Raw genomic sequence first — 18,911 nt, forward strand, 5'->3', positions numbered from 1 at the left:
TTCACAACTAAAACTGCGTAGTCACAAAAGCAGAAATGTGCATATTTATTATTTTTGTTAGATTTATAAAACCATGCATATGCCTTATTCTGTTGTATAAATCTGGATCATTGTGGTGCTGGGCGAACATGCACGAGCCGTTCCACACCAATTGTTTGCCAAAATTGGATGTAGAAACACCCTGAAACATCTATTGGCATATTGATACTTGTGTCCCTCCACCATTCATTAGACCTGTCGATGAGAAATATGGTTAAAAAAAAAGTGCAGCCTCCCCCATTGTGTCACTCAGTGAGGTTCTCACACTTCTGAAATTACACAGAGCGCTGTGCAGCCTGCAAAGATAATAACACAATAAGTGAAATTAGCAAACAGTCTACAAACAGTTTTAGCCCTCTCTCAACTTATATTCAAGATCCACTCGTGTGTATGGATGCTCCCCTGCATACATATGTGAGATTGTATGTTTGTTTACAGAAATGCAAAAGATTACAAAGTTTGTTGTTAATTCTTTTGTTTGTGTGTGTGTGTTCTGTGTGTGTGTGTGTGTGTGTGTGTGTGTGTGTGTGTGTGTGTGAGCAGTCAGACGTTCCAGGTGAGGATAATTGATGATGAAGAATATGAAAAACATGAAAACTTCTTCATTGTGTTGGAGGAGCCACGCTGGCTTAAGAGAGGAATCTCAGGTAGGTTTTTTTTTTGTTGTTTGTTTTTGTTTTTCTTTAACATATTTGATGTGATTGTCTTGTTTTACCAAAAGACACTTAAGACAAATGGATCAAGAGGAGTAAAATCCTTTAGTTTCTTACACAGACGCCGATGACGTCAGCACGCTGGCGGACTCTGTCATCTGTGGACATTCCCATAGGAAAGTTGTAATAGAACTAGCGCTGACTCCCAGCGGCAGTGATGTGACTGGATCCAAATCTGTGTACTTCTATACTTCCTCGACCAATGGCTGATTAGCTTTGCCTTACACCCGCCTACACCAGAAATGCTGTTCCCCGAATTGTTGTCCATAGTAGACTACAACAGAAAAGGAAGTGTTTAGTGCATCGCTATAAGAGATTAAAATGGATGTGATTTCATTTGATTCAGCTATATTGCATCTCTGTTACATGTAACACAGGTGCCCTACCTATGGCAACGCCGTCATGTGGTCTGGATATCCCTGCCCCTTTCTATTACAAAATGAAAGACGAATGTCCCCAGACTCCCATCCTGAAGTAAGGGAGGCTGGTCATGCGAGACTAAAAATCCTTTTGATCTGTTCACCTGGACACAGACACACAGACAAGATACACATAAACTCTTTTAGAGGAAATCATTAAACTTGTTATTCACAAAAATATATATATAATTCTTATTAAAAATCATAGAAAATAGACTCTCCTTTTAACTCCATAACTTGTCTTAGAAACTCTTATTTTAAAGTTTTCTTCAGCATCAGAGTAATCCTTGAATATTAGTCTGTGCATCCATGGGTAGATAACAACATGAACAGGCTAGCTAATAACTTATTTGGCATTCTTTCAGTGATGACAGTTTGCCAAAATGTCAACAAATACAGGATTAAAAAACAGGGCTCAGTTTGTCACCCACAGATTACCATTGCTCCCAGGAGTGCAGCTCAGACTTGCTTCCAATTTTTCCCACTGGCCACTCGTGGTATTACAGCAAAAAAACAAAACAAAACAAAACAAAAAAACAAAAAACAAAATCTATTTTCCCCATAGACCACCTTTACGAAAGAGACGCCTGTAAAACTGTTGAGAGGACACCTCCAACTGTAAACAAAGTCAGTCTTTTGTGAATTTTTGATCCATGGAAGTTTTATTTTTGTAAAACGTTCCTTGAGCCAAGAAAAGCAATTTAAAAATCAATTAATTCACATTAAATATAGAATATAAACAATATGAATGATGCTGTTAAATGTAAACAGTAGGGCTTTTTTTAACTAAATTAGTGGAACATTGTGATCTTTCACTGTTTATTTGTTCATATTTGGAAAAGCACTGCTAACTAAGAAACTACTGCAAACTTTTGTGCTGCTTTAGTTTGTGTATTCTGAGTTTTGCTGCAGCCTGTTCGTTTCATTTTGTCGTTTGTTCTGTTTTGTTTTGGGTTTTTTTAGCTGTCTCAGTGACCCACTTCTCCCACAGGGATCAATAAAGTTCTTAGACACAAAGACTCACACACGTTCAGGGATCCATCCATTCATCCATTACCTGTCACTGCAACAACACAAGGACTCAGCCGCCTCCTTTATTCTTTGTAATGTGAAAAGAGAGAAAAACACAGAGAGCTAGAGAGAGACAAGTGTTTATTTGAATTTCTGAAGATTTTCTTAGAAGTCAGACAGCCGTCACCACAGTGTGTAACTAATTTAGAGATTACAAAAACACTCGCAGCTGTCAGATGGAGGGATAAGAGGAGAGGATTTTTATTAATGGTAAATACTACAGTGAAGTGATGTACGCAGGAACTCACTCTAAGTTGGCTCTGTGAGTTTGTGTTTGTACTTTCATCTGAATGTGTGAAGTAGAGCTTGATGTGTTATTAGATGTTGCTGTCAGCCTGAATGTGTACTATCACTTACTGCTCTTTTTTCCCCTCCCCCTCTGTCCTCTTTACAGCTCTGCTGCTCAACCAAGGTAAGACCACTGGATTATTCCTTCTGCTTCATACTCAAAGTCCAAGGCTGATTTGATGTGTCAGGAAATTTAAGTAGGGCTGCAACCATAGGCAGTATGGACAACGCATCTACACTTAACCCCACTGTACAGAAAAAATATCCCTCATACGGCTGCTGCCATCTTGCTCATTCGGAGCCAGAATCTGTGCAGTATCAATCTCTGCGGTATCAAGTTTCCCATGCATACAGCCATCCAATTAATCGCAAACAGCGTCACTGAATTCAGCCCCACTGATTGGCTCACACAGTTGTCAATCATGATGTAAAATCACTGTTTTACAGCATCAGATAACTAATTAAAACCAAACTTATCAGAAAAATGAACATTAAACACACAGCAGCGTGATGAAAACAACCTTAAATGACAGAAACCATGTTTGGGAAAAATTTAAATGATGTGTACTTTGGGTTTTTAGTTTGGGACATGTCCCACCCACTTCAATTTTTCGCTTCCATTTTGGGGAGCTGTCATGTCCTCCATCTTTTAATACAATCTATGGCTGTAACAAAACATAATTTTTTTCACTGATTAACTTGTAAATTATTTTCTTGATTTATCATTAATTGTGTGTTCAGAACGTCAGAAAATAATGAAAAATGTCTGTTACAATTTTCTGAAGTCAAAGGGGATGTCTTCGGTTGTCTTGTTTTGTCTGAATTTGTCAGAATATGGCCTAATGCAATTTTCAAATCACAGGGGGTGCAATATTTGTTAGAGGCAAAATGTGTGTCAAAATACTATTTTAGATTAGATATTGTCGTGCTGCAGAAATGTCTGGCTTACACATCATATTCTACCAACTTAAGAAAACATCTTTCTTTGGTTTCCCTGCAAATATCATATCATAATCTTATTGATATGTTTTTCAATGAAAATGAAAATATCACTGTGACAATTATCATTTGATTTAAAGGACAATTTCGGTATTTTTCAACCTGGGCTCTATTTCCCCATGTGTATGTGTGTGTATGATTCATGGGTACCACCCGTTCTAAAATTGGTTCAGCATTGAGCCGCGAAACAAGCTAAAACAGTAATGGGGGCAAATGCGTCGTATCTAAAAGTGCTTTTTTTCGCCACTGACCGGTTCAGATCGCCAGTGCTATCTCAGTAAATAGCATATTGTAGCAGCCCTGGGGCAGTGGTGAGTGTGAATGAGTGGAGTCAGCTGTCAGTCAGTGTTGGAGCAGAGAGGTGGAGGGCGTCCCTGCTTGGTACTGTAAGTGAGTATGTGTGTGTGAAGTGTGTATTTTTTCGCCACTGACCGGTTCAGATCACCAGTGCTATCTCTGTAAATAGCATACTAGCCTTTCCCTTACCTCTGGGCTGTGTGATGTCACGAGCTTTGCTCCACTGTGTCTGTAGCTCTCTCTACTCGTGGGACAGCCGTTTTCTTGAGGAAGAGGTGTTTTGGGATTGGATGTCTTCTCTTCTTCGGCTGGCAGTAGTCATCTTGGGAGAAGTGAGCACTGCAGACCCGATGGTCTGCAAGGCGCAGTGTCAGGAGAGGAGTGTTAGCATCCATTTGTAGCACAACTAGCCACAACTTCAGCATCTCACCGTCCGACAAAGGCAGCCTGTGAAAGCTGTACAGGGTGTTGCGCAACATCCTGTTCTTGCGTTCGGGAAAAAGGCCCATTTATATGAGCACTCCAAAAACTCCGGTAACACTCCAGGGGGTAGCTTGTAAAAGACTCCGTCCTCTGACTCTTCTAGCGTAACACACACTTCCTACACACATACTCATTTACTGTACCAAGCGGGGACGCCCTCCACCTCTCTGCTCCAACACTGACTGACAGCTGGCTCCACTCATTTACACTCACCACTGCCCCAGGGCCGCTACAATATGCTATCTACAGAGATAGCACTGGCGATCTGAACCGGTCAGTGGCGAAAAAAAGCACTTTTATATGCGACGCATTTGCCCCCATCACCGTTTTAGCTCGTTTCGCGGCTCAATACTGAACCAATTTTAGAGCGAGTGGTACCCATGAATCATATGCACACATACACATGAGGAAATAGAGCCCAGGTTGAAAAATACCGAAGTTGTCCTTTAATATCACAAATCATATCATAACAGCAATATCAGTCAAAATAGTATATAGTATATAAAAGTAGTATATAAAAAAAAAAACTGAAACACAAACACATAAACAATTATTTGACTCTCACAATAGTTGCCATTCTGTTGATCAACAAATTGATTGATCAACTAATTGTTTAAGCTGTAAATCTGAAGAGGAATCTAACAATTTAAACTGATTAACATTATCTCAAAGTCAATTACAGATCATATTTCGTCTGAAATATTTGGAAGCAGTAGTTTAGCCCACATCTGAATATCAGCACATTCAGAAAGAGAATGATAAATTCGTGCTGACTCAGCGCTCAGTCATTCTGTTTGCTTCCTGCTGGTTTGCCAGAAAAAAGAAACAAACATTAAATGCACTGCACTTCTTCATAGCAGCTCAGCCCCTTAACTTGCACAACATACTGAAAAACAGAATGTTTACACAGGCTTATGGCCCGATGTCGTGCTGTTTGTGCCACTGTTTTGTGGGTTCATCAGTTTCTGGCCTGTAATCATTCAGGGAGGCTCGCTGAGTTTACTCACTATTTTCCTCAATCTGAGTGTTACTTTCATAGTTTGGGACACGATTCTTATCAGTATCAATGGTGTTATCACGTTACATACTTCATGTAATGTTAGATACTTAATGAAATGTTATGAAGGTATGAAGGCAAGTAAAGTTACGTACAAAATGTTAAGTTATGTAGATTAGGGTTAGGAAAAGAAACATGGTTGGGCATCGTCATGTTATCTACTTAACAGTAAGGTTACATACTTAGCGTAAAGTTGCATAGGTTTAGGCAAGTAAAGTTACATTACATACATTGAGCACAGCGTTGATTCAGGCAGGACACAATGTCAAGCTCAGCTCACATCCCAGCTACATCAGCTGATTTCAAACAGCCAATCAACTGATTGATGAAAGGGAGTCAGCTGATAAATCCCATGATTCCTTCCTAGAGAAGCTTTCTGCATAGGCCCGAGGAAAGGCAGAGAGGCCCCAGACCCGAGGCACTGCCAAATATAATACCTTAAATGGAAATAAAGTTTTCTTTGATTAAAGTTTTCCTGACTGAATTAATGTTAGGGTACATAGGTTAGGTTTTGGAGAGTAAAGTTAGGTAGGTTAGTTTTAGGAAAGAAACACAGTGATGATGTACCTTAGACCTTAGACCTTGTACCTCAAAGTTCATTTGGTTTCACACAGGAAACAAACACCTGTCTCCTGGGGAAAAGTCCTGTGTTTGTTTGGCCTATCCAACTCTTTAACCTGCCTCTTTATGCAAACTTTCACTCTTTATACCACATCTTTCTTGGCCCTCATCAGCACATTGGTCACATGATCACGGCCCTCCTGATTATACACAAATTATGGTGAAAAATTCTCATGGGCATACATGCGAACAGTGCAGCCTGAGTAATAACAGTTATTCATTTATCATTTATTAATTTTCTATTAACTGCTTATCCTGATGGGGGTTGGGGGGGGGCTGGAGCCTGTCCCAGCTGACATTAGAAGAGAGGCAGGGTACACCCTGGACAGACCGCCAGACTATCACAGAGCTTACACATAGAGACGCTCACATTTAGAGTCACCAATAAGCCTAGCCTGCACGTCTTTGGACTGTGGGAGGAAGCCGGAGTACCCACAGAAAACCCAAGCTGACACAAAGAGAACATGCAAGCTCCACACAGAGGGGCAATGCTAATACGTATATAACCACTGTACCACCGTGCCACCCTCTGAGTAATAACAATGAACCACTTATTTAATAGCTGAATTCTGGGAACTCGACGACTTCACTGAAAAGAAGTGTGGGGGGAGTCTGCAGGAGCTGACGTGTACCTCAGAGGGGTAATGACACACTCAGAGAGCAGTAGTGGAATTAAAGAAGTAATATGATGAAAGATAGAAGTTCCATTCATTTGAAATTTCTTAAAAAATAAGTCTTATTCAATGTACATATGAATATCATTACTGTCAAAAACAATGTTTCCATATTACTTCTTATTTTTCACATGTAGCAAAGTTAGAATCTGACAAAGTAATTTATTTCCGTCTGCAGTGCTTTGGAACAGATGCCACAGTTTCTCTCAGCTGCAGTTGTTTTTCCTGCAGCCACTCAGGTTTTTCTGCTCAGCTGGGACATTGTTTACTCTGTACCACATTGTAATGGCCTGGCTCACTTTCCTGGCGTCTCTCTTAGCCCTGCTTGGGGTAGCGATGGGTATTTGTTTGTTTACATTTGGATCACAGCAGAACTGGCCTCTGTGAATCTCAGCATGGCACAGTGGAACACTTTGGAAATAAATGCTTACAAATGAGTCGGCGCTCCACACTCTGGGCTCGGTGTGGGTGCTGATGCAGATAGATCACTGTGTTTATGGCCTTGTGTAGACAGCCAAAAGGGGTAGCTTATACGCCTGCCATGGGTTTACTTCATTATATACGTATATCATACTATACTTTAATATTATATTTCTTTTTCACTATTTTGGAGGCAAGAGAGAGTAAATAGGACAACTTTAAAACTTTGCTTATATGGAAATTGTTCTTGGATTCAATACAAAACGGAGAGAGCAGAAGACAGAACGATACTGGGATGTGTTTATTGATTTTTGGAATAGTGCAGCTGAATCTAAATCAACTCATCCTGCAAAGGAGGAGAGCGCCTCCTCCCTGCTAACTGACAACCCGTTGATTTGAGTGCAGATTAGTTTTGAGCAGGGAGTCCTCTGAGCTCGTGACAAATCAAAATATACCAATGAAAAGCAATTTTCTCCGAACAGCAGCGGCTGAGGGCTGAATCCAAAGGAAACGAGATTTGCCAATAATAAAGCAAACCTGCAGCCAGAACACTTTTTAGTGCCCGATAAAGAAGATTTATTTATTAATCTCCCCAGTGTGCACAAGTCACTGACAGTGTGTTTCTGGTCTGATGAAGTCTTTGAAACTTTTCAAAATTCAAAATACCTCTTGCTGCCACTCAGAATGCACAACAACACAGCAGTGTTGACCTCAAATGACAGACAATAAGAGGCAGCCAGAGCAGAAATCAGATGCTGAGGGATCAATGAAATGTGCTCTGAGAGCAGGAGGCCCTGCGGCATCGTTGTCCTGGAGGTGATTTCTTGTTCGACCTCCTGTCGGCCCGTCCTCTGGTGAAGGCTGGAAGATGATGCTGCTAAGAGGAAGCACCTCAAAGTGAAGTGAAGCCATGTTTGAGTGCACGTGCTGTATTAGTGCGTGTCTGAGTGTGTGTGTGTGTGTGTGTGTGTGTGTGTTCATGACAGCTTGAAATAGTTTCAGTGAATACTGCAGGGACGGTTGCCATATGCTGCTTTACTCCTTTACTCCTGCAGTCTTTTCATAATTAAACACGGGCAGCCTTTGAAGAGAGAGGGGAGGGCAATAATCTCTGCCTGTTCTACACACACACACACACACACTCACACTGTCTAAGGAAGTGTTCCTAGTGTGTGTGAAGTGTTCCTAAAGCTCTTTGTGGACCACCAGACTGTTACAGCCTCTCTTTGGTAAAGAGAAGAGACTTAAGAGTCCCTGATTGGCTCAATTTCTTACACATTTCTTGAGCTCTGCTGTTGCCACTTGCATTGCAGTGGAGTTAGTAACACAAAATGGGCCTCATGTCAGCATTAATCCCCTCTTCTTGCGAGGTGGTAGCTCTCTATCTCTGTCTTTAATACTGCATGGAAGCCCAGGAAGGAGTCAGAAGTGGGTTGATTTTGTTAAGAGACACACAGTTAAGCTTTGTGAAAAGAGTTAGGAGCTTCAGTACATCTATCTGTGTATCAGTCAAACCTCCTGAAAAGACCTCATTTCTAGCGCCGCAAGTTTTTCTGTTGTTGTTTGCAGACAGCAGAAGAGGCTGTCATCTGCTGTCCAACTATCAGCTGTCTGTCTGTCTATCCACTCTGTGTGTGTGTGTGTGTGTGTGTGTGTGTAAGAGCACACACAGAGCACACACACATCATAAATGTCAACAGTCAACGAGTGCAGTATGAGACTGTGTATTTATGTTATTATTTTTATTATGTTAACTTATGTGCACTCTTGTTTGTCATCTGTGGTGCATGGTGTTTCACTGCAGACCCTCATGACGCCACTGCAAGTGCAACAACAACAACCCCACAAGCAAACAACCAATTAGAGTGATTTATTAATGTAATCTGCACATAAGATGTCCAGACAAACAAACATTTAATGGAATACAGTTCTTACAGGTTAAATTATTTCATATAAAAAAGAAAATAAAACTTTAAGGAGCAGCTTGCAGGCAGCTTTCTTCTTAAAGCATTGCAGAGCTTTTCACTTGTCAAGCACACTCACTGGATTGATTTTAAGAACTTTAAAGTACTTTATGTGTGTGCACTGTGCCGCTGTATTAGCCAGGAAAATATAAGTAACAGATCAGGACTCAATATTAAATGACTGGGATGGGGATAGGAGGCAAAAAAAACCTTAATGAGGACATCCCTAGTGAGTGTCGGTCGAAGTCACATGAAGATGTCACCCTGGGCTCTGGGGAAATTGTGTTGGACATTTTTCTTTAAAGCACAAACCCAAAAGGTCATTTTTAGCTGTGTGATTTTGGGCGAGTGTGGTAATATCTTTGGCGGTCAATCACAAACAGTTGTCCTACTCCTCTCACTGTGAAACACTTCCACTGACAGGTTTTAGAGCTTTGGCAACAAGAGAAACGCAAACAAATTCAGAATACAATGGCGAGCTAGCGTAATGCTCAAACTCACTTGAATAGAAATGCCAGCATTGTGGCCAAAGCTTGTTTATTGTTACACTTTACTGCTCTACTTTGCACATTGCATCTGTTATTTTTGTATGTTTGTTTGTTTTTTGTTTCCTTTTTTTCTTTGCATTGTGGCACTACAATTCACAAGGTTTTAATCACACTCTCTGACATGCTTAAAATGTGTATTGTGCAGTCTGCCACAGACTGAGACCAAGATTTTATTGGAACTATCTCGCACAGTCTGTAGGCACCTTAAAAGAGCTCATGGGAAATCTAGAGCTGATGTTGTTTTTATAGATACATATAGATATAGAATATTTTCTGTTTGACTCTGAACTTCAGCTAAGCAGCCAACCAACCAAACGTTAGTGTTTACACACCTGCTCTCTGTACTGTAGATCCATCCCTCTAATCTTTCTGTCGCTGTGTTGCTGTTTTCCTGCTTACACACACACACACACACACACACACACACACACACACACACACAGAGATACCATCCATCTGTCATCCCCTGATGTCCCTCTCCCCTCTTCCTCTCCCACGCTGTGTGAGAACACACACTCGTACTCAGATTCAGATACATATTTTAGAGTCATGTGTTGATGCAGTGTTGCTCTAAAGAAAAGCTGACTCATGATCTATTATTGATAGCCGTAGATATCTGTGACATGCACCTCAACTTTGAATCCATGCTCACTGTTGGTGTCCTTATTATTTTTCCTTCACATCACCTCTCCATCCTGCAGAGGGGGCAGAGGGGCAGATGAGTGCCGAGGAGGAGGAGGCCCGCAGGATAGCTGAGATGGGGAAGCCCATCCTGGGAGAGCACAGCCGCCTGGAGGTCGTCATCGAGGAGTCGTATGAGTTCAAGGTGCAGCATTCTTTTATTTATTTTTCTTACATGTTTTCCTTTGAAGGAACACGACCCTCTTTGTGTTTTTTTGCTGTAAAAAGGCAATTTATTCCAGAAATGGGGTTTGCTTATGTTAATTATTATTATTTTTGTTTCAGTTATTTTACTGTCCTTAAGATAAATGTGAGGATGACTTATTGATGGTAGCCAATCCCAGCTGTAATTGTGGCTGCATGATCCAAACAATTCCAATAACTCTTGTAAGTCCAAAAGTAAAAACATAAATTGAAAGAAAATAAATACCTCCAAAATATATATCATGTTTATCTCAAATGAAAAATTCACCTGTAAAGCCCTGTACACAGACATTTTCCCCGTCTGTTAAAAAATGAATAAATTGTTCGACACCACCCTCATTTTACAAAATATCTCAGTCCATCCTAAAATGCAAAAACGACCACGCAGTTAGCTGTCTTCCACAGCCACCCCTCATCACAAAGGTAGTTAAGCGTACAGGCTAAGGTTACCTTTTTCAAAACACATACTGGAGCTCTCGTCACCGTTGATTCCCCTTCAAGGATGGATATAACAACAAAAGTGTTCACTCAAACATGTGAGTGATGCTCTGGACATGTGAAAGTTTAATTCCACATCTCATCAACAACAATCCCACTCTGGAAAGTCTCCCATCATCTGCTGCTTCTACCATGTCTGATGCAAAATTGTTGTTTCTGGTTGATGCTGAAGAGGACCAAATAACAGTGGGCACAGCAGACGGTTCCACTCATCCATGAAGTTGTGCAGAAATACTAAGTTTACGTGTAAAGTACTCATTGGACCAATCAGTGCTGACAAACCAATAGTCTGCTGTTGTTGTTTCTGGGACGTGCTCACACAAAGCAACAATGGGCATGCATGAACTGAGGAGATGATGTCATCATTTCCCACACTCCATTTTACCCATCCACACAGAAACACAGTAACTGGAGTTTTGAAAAATTTTCACCTCAAAGGCACTCTAAAAAGAATAACTGTTTTACTGACCTAAATCTCCCCACGTTCCATCTCTCTCTCTCTCTCTTTCTCTCAATGTTTGCGAGCCAGCTGGAATTATGTTTGAATAGAGTTTGAATCTGATACGTTGGAATAAGAGAAAAATAATGTTGTGACAATGTGGTTTAACTTGTCGGACCATAAATTCCAAAGTTTCCATACCTATGCTATGCCACACTACTACTTCTAAACTGCACTGCATTTTTAAGATAGAGCAATCTTTATGTTATGCAGTGTGAATGGCAAAGGAAATTTTATTATGGGTTCTTTAAAAGTCAAAGAAAAGAATGGGGTCCATGAAAATGTGTGTGTCTATAAAAAGGGATTAAACTCTGTTTTTCTGCCATTTTATATAATCCACCTTTACACCCTCTCACACTCTTGAGCTCAGGTGCTAACCCTCCCAGCGAGCAGGTCTAATATGGATTTAAATTATTGAAAATGCTGGAGTTGCCCTCCATGCAGCAGATAGCTTGAGGCATGCAGAATTCAGACTCTCGTGGCATGCACAGAGCGCTGCTACGTCTGCCTCTCAGACTTCCACTGTGTTCCCCTGTGCGTGAAGAGCAAAATCAGAGGAAGTGTACCGTGAGCAATCCAAATATTTGAAATGTGCGTTGGACTCAGGTGTATTTTAAGCAAATAACAGCAGCCATCATGTAATCTAATACCCACTGACCGCCACTCCAGGCAGTAAAATTTGTTTATTTTGCTGGCATAGCAGTAAGTCTCAATTCACAAAAGGTCCAACACACAGAACAATGTTATATTGGTAATCCATCTATTTTAATTGCTCTTAAGAAAATTTAAACAATGGATTGGTTCCCTGATGTGTGGTTACGTTTTTGTGAAGTAAATCGTATGCTGTTTTACCAGAGGCACTGAGGGAAGTGCGGTTTTGTTTTTACCCCTCTGAGTCTGGGTGAAATGCACAGAATAAATTATTTAAAAGACAAGTAATGTAACTGCAATTGTTTATGTAATTGAAGGTGTTTCACAAGTTTTAAAACCCTGAAATCAATTAAATTCACTCAAACATACAATAAATAACCAGTGTGTTGTTTATCTTTTGTCATACTAAGCGTCGGAAGCTCGTCACTGGCTTCAGGCGGTTAAAAGTTAACATAAGTGTGTGTGTGTGTATTCCTCAGGAAACCTCAGCTCCTATAAGCCATCTTGTGCTCTTTTACACTTTCCCTAAATAACACACAAATTAATTGAGCAAACAAATCAAACATCCGCTTCACTTTGATCCAATGCAACAGCAGCAGCAGCAGCAGCATGGACTGTTTGAGAATTAATTACAGCAGGAGAGAGAGAACAAAATGAGCACTAAACAAACATCAACAAAAGAGATGAATGAGAGGCCGTCGTTCTATTGTCAGTCCAAACACAGTCCACCAAAATTCAATATTCTCATACTCTATTTGATTACTAACTCAACTGACCCCCTGTGGACAGATTTAATTGGCCTTGTCTCATATGATTTGCAGGTAGTGAGAACCAGCTGATGGAAAAATGCAATTCAGTTTGATTGGCATTTAAAAATAGTACACAGGAGATCAATAGGAGTGAACTTTGGCTCTGTGGTGGGTAGGTTCCGGGCTGTGCAATTTCTAATTTAATTGGGCCAGATTTTAAAACCAAGAAGTGTAGATGAGCCAGACATTTCCAACAGCCTAGGTGCTATGACCTAAATCCAACAGAAAATCAGCCATTTTGAATTTATTGTGAACATTTAGTGTGTTTTTAAGATTCACAGGGGTCAGACTTTAATGAACTCCAACAGGAATTAATCAGATGGACTTCACATTTGGTCTGGCAAATCTGGAGAACTACACACAATGATTTCTGTGATCTTCAGTTCTCGTTTAGTGTCATTGCGATGGCGACCTCAACAGTTTAAGTTGTCATGCTCGATCTCCAGGCCTGAGGACATCTATGTGCCAATAGTGACTTACAGTCACTGTGAATAGGAAGTCAGCCTTATGTGACAAACAGCATTTACATGAACTTTACATTGTGCTGTCTACACGTGATGTAGAGCAACATGATGCATGTTTAGTGTGGGCTCTCTAGCACCACATGGTGGACACCAGAAGTAATACAAAATTTGCAGTACATAATTTCCAGTGCTTTGCACGCTGCACAGTGTCGGATGGGCATGAAAATGTACAGCTGGGTCAACTGTCATCCTGTCAGTGCCCCAGCATGCTCATGGGTGTGAGGGCCCATTCATCACTGCTTGCAGCAGTGTGTAGGATTTAGGGGGATTTCGTGGCGTGTAGCGGTGAGGATCGCAGATTGCCATCAGCTGAAACGTCTCTTAGTTAGAAATCCTTCAGTGTTCATTGTTCAGAGAGTTATTAGCGGGAGCAGAACGGACCAGGGGATTAAAACCAGTTAAAACACTGAATTAGGCAGTTTCATGTTACAAATCAGTGTTTCTCTGACGCTGTTGTGCTTATTGCAGACGAGCCATCAGCAAAGCACCTGCTAATGTGTGCTCACCTTTTTATGCCTCTAGCTAAGGCTAGCACCAACGCAGAGGCACTATGCTTTCTGGTTGTCCAACATAGGTACATCCCATCCTTGTAAACACGATACGTTAAGAAACGCATCAAGGGAATTCCTTCAAAATTGGCACAAACATTCACTTGGACTCAACAGTTAGCTCATTTTTGGTGGTAAAGAGTCAAAGGTCAAGGTTGCTGTGACCTTGCAGCCATCTCATTTTCGTGTTTGGCACAAACATTAGAATGATGTGGTCGAAGGTCAGAGGTTAAGGTCAGTGTGACCTCACAAAATATGTTTTTGGCCATAACTCAAGAATTTATACGCTAATTATGACAAAACTTGACACAGTTGTCTAATAGGCTAAGATAATGTAGTGGTGACATTTTATATCGAAAAGGTCAAAGGTTAACTTCACTCTGCGCAACATGTGAAAGTCCCTATGTAGATATAAATGTCTCATTCTAAGGTAACAAAAATACAACAATTCTTAATTTCAAGTGATTATACACTAAAGAAAACTTACTTATTACATTTAATTTCTGCCAATGTATCCCCCTAAATCCTACACACTGGACCTTTAAAGTTTAGATTATAATTCTAGTGTCTTTGAACTTCAACCTCGATTGAGGTGCCCTCGAAGTTGCTCATTTACAACTTTTAATGACACTGATGTCATTAAAGAAAAAAAGACGGAAGCACCTGATTTCCTCAAGTATCATCAGAACCAGACTAATGTTGTTTCAGATATGAAGTGTAATAGAAGGACGCAGCCCCCGCACAGCTAACAAGCTCAGTCTCACTTGGTGACTCTGTCACCTGTCCTCAGCTGTAATTGGTTGCTAATGAAGTGTATTTTGTGCTTTTGATTGGCAGAGCACTGTTGACAAGCTCATTAAGAAGACCAACTTGGCGCTGGTGATCGGCACACACTCCTGGAGGGAGCAGTTTGTGGAGGCGGTCACTGTCAGCGCAGGTGAGCTCTGTGTGTGTCTGCATGTTTGTGTGTGTGTGTAAGTCGACACATTACTGAAGTAAACAAACAGCTGTCACAGGGAGACTCTGGCAGCCTCTAACTATAAACTCAGCCACACTTAACAACTGCTGAAACTGTGAGTCGTGATTCACTGTCGCATCACCTCAAGTTTATCATTCAGTGTCTCCATCTGCAGAAGTGTCATCATTCTGCAAAACATATTTTAAACAGTGACTTATATCACTAATATCAGTTCATTAATTAGTTTTACTGTAATGTGATAAATTGTCTTGAAACAGTAACACCTGTGATATTCTAATGTTTAAGCAAGTTGTCTAATTTCTGTTAGTGTTAATTACAAGTCTTGGCTTCAGTGTCTTGACTGATAATGCCGAAAATCTGCCTGTTATACGGGAAGTATACTGAGAGCTCTACGCCTTGCAAACACACAGTCAAACACAACTACATACAGACTAGAGCTATATCTTAGCTGGCTATGGCTACTTTCAGAAATATCACCAAGTAAGCTAGCTGGGGAGCTGGTGGTGGAGCATTTATACCTGTGTAGCAATAACACTTCCCCATAGGCTGCACTTGTGTGTCCTCACTTCCCTCTCCACCTGAAGCGTCCTTGCTCCTCTTTCCTTGACTTCTACAAATGCATTTAAGTAACTGATACGCCCTTCAAGACAGCTGGTCTCGATCGGTTGCCAGGTCAAGCGATCAAGAATAGATGATAGAGGAGTCGAGGAGAGATATTGTGATGAATGCAAGGTTCATTTCAGCCATGTACATCACTTTGTAGTGTCTCCTGGGAACAGTTTCCGTTGTCGTGGTTTACTAGCGGCTTGTTTCTTTGCTTCTACAGCGCACTGAGCTCTCAGGGCCAACAAACATACTAAAGCAACAAAGCACTAGTAATAAAGCATCAGTGAAATCAACAATCAAACACACAACAGGCAGCAGAACATAACTCAGCAATGAGTTAAATCAATATAAAATACGATGCAGAGCAGTTTTTAATTCTTTAATGGAGTCCAGCATGCTGATGTGAGGGGGGAGTGAGTTCCAAAGTTTGGGTGCAGCAGAGGAGGGGGCCCTGGCACCCATTGTGCTGAGGTTGGTGGCTGGTAGTGCCAGTAGACCTGCTGATGAAGACCGCAGGGAGTGGGAGGAGGTGTAACTCTCAAAGAGGCCTTTGAGTTAAGCAGGGATGGGCTTTAAATATTAACAATAAGATTTTAGATTAATTTGCTGTGACACAGGTAGCTAGTGTAATTAAATCATGAGAGGTGTGACATGTTCAGAGGACTTTGAACGTGTAATAGTCCGTGCTGCAGAGTTGTTGAATAAGTTTGTTGGGGATCGCATTGCGGTAGTCAGTGCGTGATGTAACCAAGGCATTGACTAATACTTCCTTTGAGCGTTGTGATAAAACAGGACACAGTCTGGAGATGTTTCGCAGATGGAAAAAGGCAATCCAGGAGACAGTTTTTATAGGACCGAAGAAACTTTAAAACATCTCTACCCCATCTGTAGCTTTTGAAAAAAAACTGTGTCTTTATGTCCGTCTGTTGAAAGAAATGTTCGGTTGTCTCTGTGTCCATTAACAAGCTGATTAAGAAATTTGCAACATCTTCAAAGCACGAGAGCAAGTTAAAGACATGTCTCTGTTTGTGTTTTCAACCGTTTACATACAGTTCACCAGGCCTTCATCGCACTGACAAGCATCAAAATTGATATAGCTGATTAAACCCTTAACTCAGCGTGACTTACAATTAACTAGTAAGGTTGTTGTTATGACAGTATATAGCTGCCACTAATTAATATGGAAGTTGTTGAGCATCCCTTACTTCTGCCCACCTGATGTCTAGACCTGTATTGACCCAAGTGTTTGCGGTCTCTGGGTAGTATGCACAGAAAGTCAGCCCTCCCAATTACTTATTGTAATTGGGAGCCACACAATAACACAAACAAAATAAACGATCAAGTCGGCAGTAGACCAGCAACTGCTGTGCTCTGCCAAGTAAAAAAAAGTTTCCAGTACGGTTCTGGATGCAGGAGTTTTACTTGTAGTGCAGTATTTTCACAGTGTGGTGTAAGTAAGAATACCTCATTCACAACTTCCCACCTTATTGGTAAAGGTCTGAAAGGACAGGACACTTGACTTCTTAATGTATTGTGATTTTGTCATGTCACAAAATTGGGAAATATTGATAAAGTGTGTTCAAACACATGAACGCAGACGGTGTTAGTGTTAGTTTTCAATCATAAGTAGTAGGTGGGAGCTGGATTTGTAATTCAAGGCCATCATCTAGTGGAAGTAACAGTCCACTGCAGATAGTAATTATTCTACTTATTCTAATTATTCTATACTATGCAACAGTTTGGACCCCAAAGTCTATAATTTTTTTTTGATAGAGACGGGGGGATGACATGCAGCAAAGGGCCACAGGCTGGATTCGAACTCAGGCCGCTGCGGCAACAGCCTTGTACATGGGGCGCCTGGTCCACCACTAAGCCACCGACGCCCCGAAGTCTGTAGTTTTTAATCAGTATGAAACCCGCTGTTTGTATTTTAATATCAGTGTGTTCCTACATGAAACCTGTCAATCTGGCGCCAGCTGTGTCAGTGTGACTGTGAAGTTTCAGTATGTTTTACTTGTATTAAAGCTGTTCTGACAGCTTCTCTGTGATGTGTCTAATGTTCCTCCTGTTTTCTCCCCTCAGGTGACGGTGACGATGATGAGGAGGGTCGTGAAGAGCGCCTTCCATCTTGTTACGACTACGTCATGCATTTCGTCACCGTCTTCTGGAAGGTTCTGTTCGCCTGCGTCCCACCTACAGAGTACTGGAACGGCTGGGCCTGCTTCTTAGTCTCCATCAGCGTCATTGGCCTCCTCACCGCCGTCATTGGAGATTTGGCGTCACACTTCGGCTGCACTGTTGGGCTCCGGGACACCGTCACCGCTGTGGTGTTTGTGGCATTGGGAACTTCTATTCCAGGTGAGTGAACATCCTCTTTCACTGTGTGAGAAGGTGTAGACATTGGCAAAAAAAAATGTATGTCCCTGTAATCATCAGCCATCGATGTATAAATCCAGTTTAAGCATTTTAGGGAATAAATCACAAGACAAATACAACATTCATTTGCAAGTCTAGCAGTCATTCATGAAGAAGATAAAAAAGAATAAAAGAAAAAGGCTGTGGAGGAAAACACCTCTCTGACCCAGGCATACTGACCTGTTTGTCAAGAAATCCACAGTTCATACAATGAGATTTGAATTTCATTTACATGAGAGAGAAGCTGCTAAAATAAGATAAAGCCTACACCGACATTGGGCAAACTGAAATGAAATCTACATGGCCTCTCACAGGCCACAGTGTCTCTTGTTTAACCAGTTTCTCAGAGCTTTTCATTGCCAAGAAGGTGACAATATACTTGTCATTCAAATCATTCAAGACTTTGAGGGGGTTTTTTTGCTACAGGTGTAATGATAGTGAATGATAGTTCTGGAAAGTGACAGTGAAAACGTGGTTCTTTAATGTCTATAGTCTTATTTGTGCTTGTAGTCATTTTGTGTCTTTGTGGTAGTTTGTGTGTCTCTCTGTGTGAAATAGTTTAGCTCGAGTGCCAAGGAAGGTGGTAGGTAGGCAGACTCAGCAGACTTCTTGACTCCGCCAAAGTGTAAATTTATTTACAGTGCTCGCCATTACATGTGCAAATCAGGCAAAAAAAACAAACAAAAACCCAAACAAAAAGCCAAGCAAATAACTGAGGAAAATTAACTCATAATAAATCATAAGGGCACACGTTCATGGCAGCACAGCCTCTCCTCTCAGCCTCGAGCCCAAACCTCAACTGCCTTTATATAGAGGGACTGACTCACACTTAGACTGCCTCAGCCCCTACCAGAACAAAAGGAGGTTGCAATACACAGTAACCTTAACACAAGGAAATCAAATA

General features: G+C 41.1%; 1 protein-coding gene across 3 annotated transcripts in view; it reads left to right on the top strand.

Annotated features, from left to right (window-relative positions):
* slc8a2b (solute carrier family 8 member 2b) overlaps positions 1-18,911 on the top strand; it is a 233,013-nt gene that overhangs the window by 206,792 nt on the left and 7,310 nt on the right. For all 3 annotated transcript variants that reach the window (XM_049576373.1, XM_049576375.1, XM_049576374.1), the window contains exons 12-16: positions 583-686; positions 2,637-2,654; positions 10,295-10,419; positions 14,845-14,944; positions 17,675-17,950. In XM_049576373.1, the coding sequence (XP_049432330.1) occupies positions 583-686; positions 2,637-2,654; positions 10,295-10,419; positions 14,845-14,944; positions 17,675-17,950 (623 nt within the window). The remainder of the gene's footprint in view (positions 1-582; positions 687-2,636; positions 2,655-10,294; positions 10,420-14,844; positions 14,945-17,674; positions 17,951-18,911) is intronic.

Source organism: Epinephelus fuscoguttatus, linkage group LG5 (assembly GCF_011397635.1).
Source record: "Epinephelus fuscoguttatus linkage group LG5, E.fuscoguttatus.final_Chr_v1".
NCBI lineage: Eukaryota > Metazoa > Chordata > Actinopteri > Perciformes > Serranidae > Epinephelus > Epinephelus fuscoguttatus.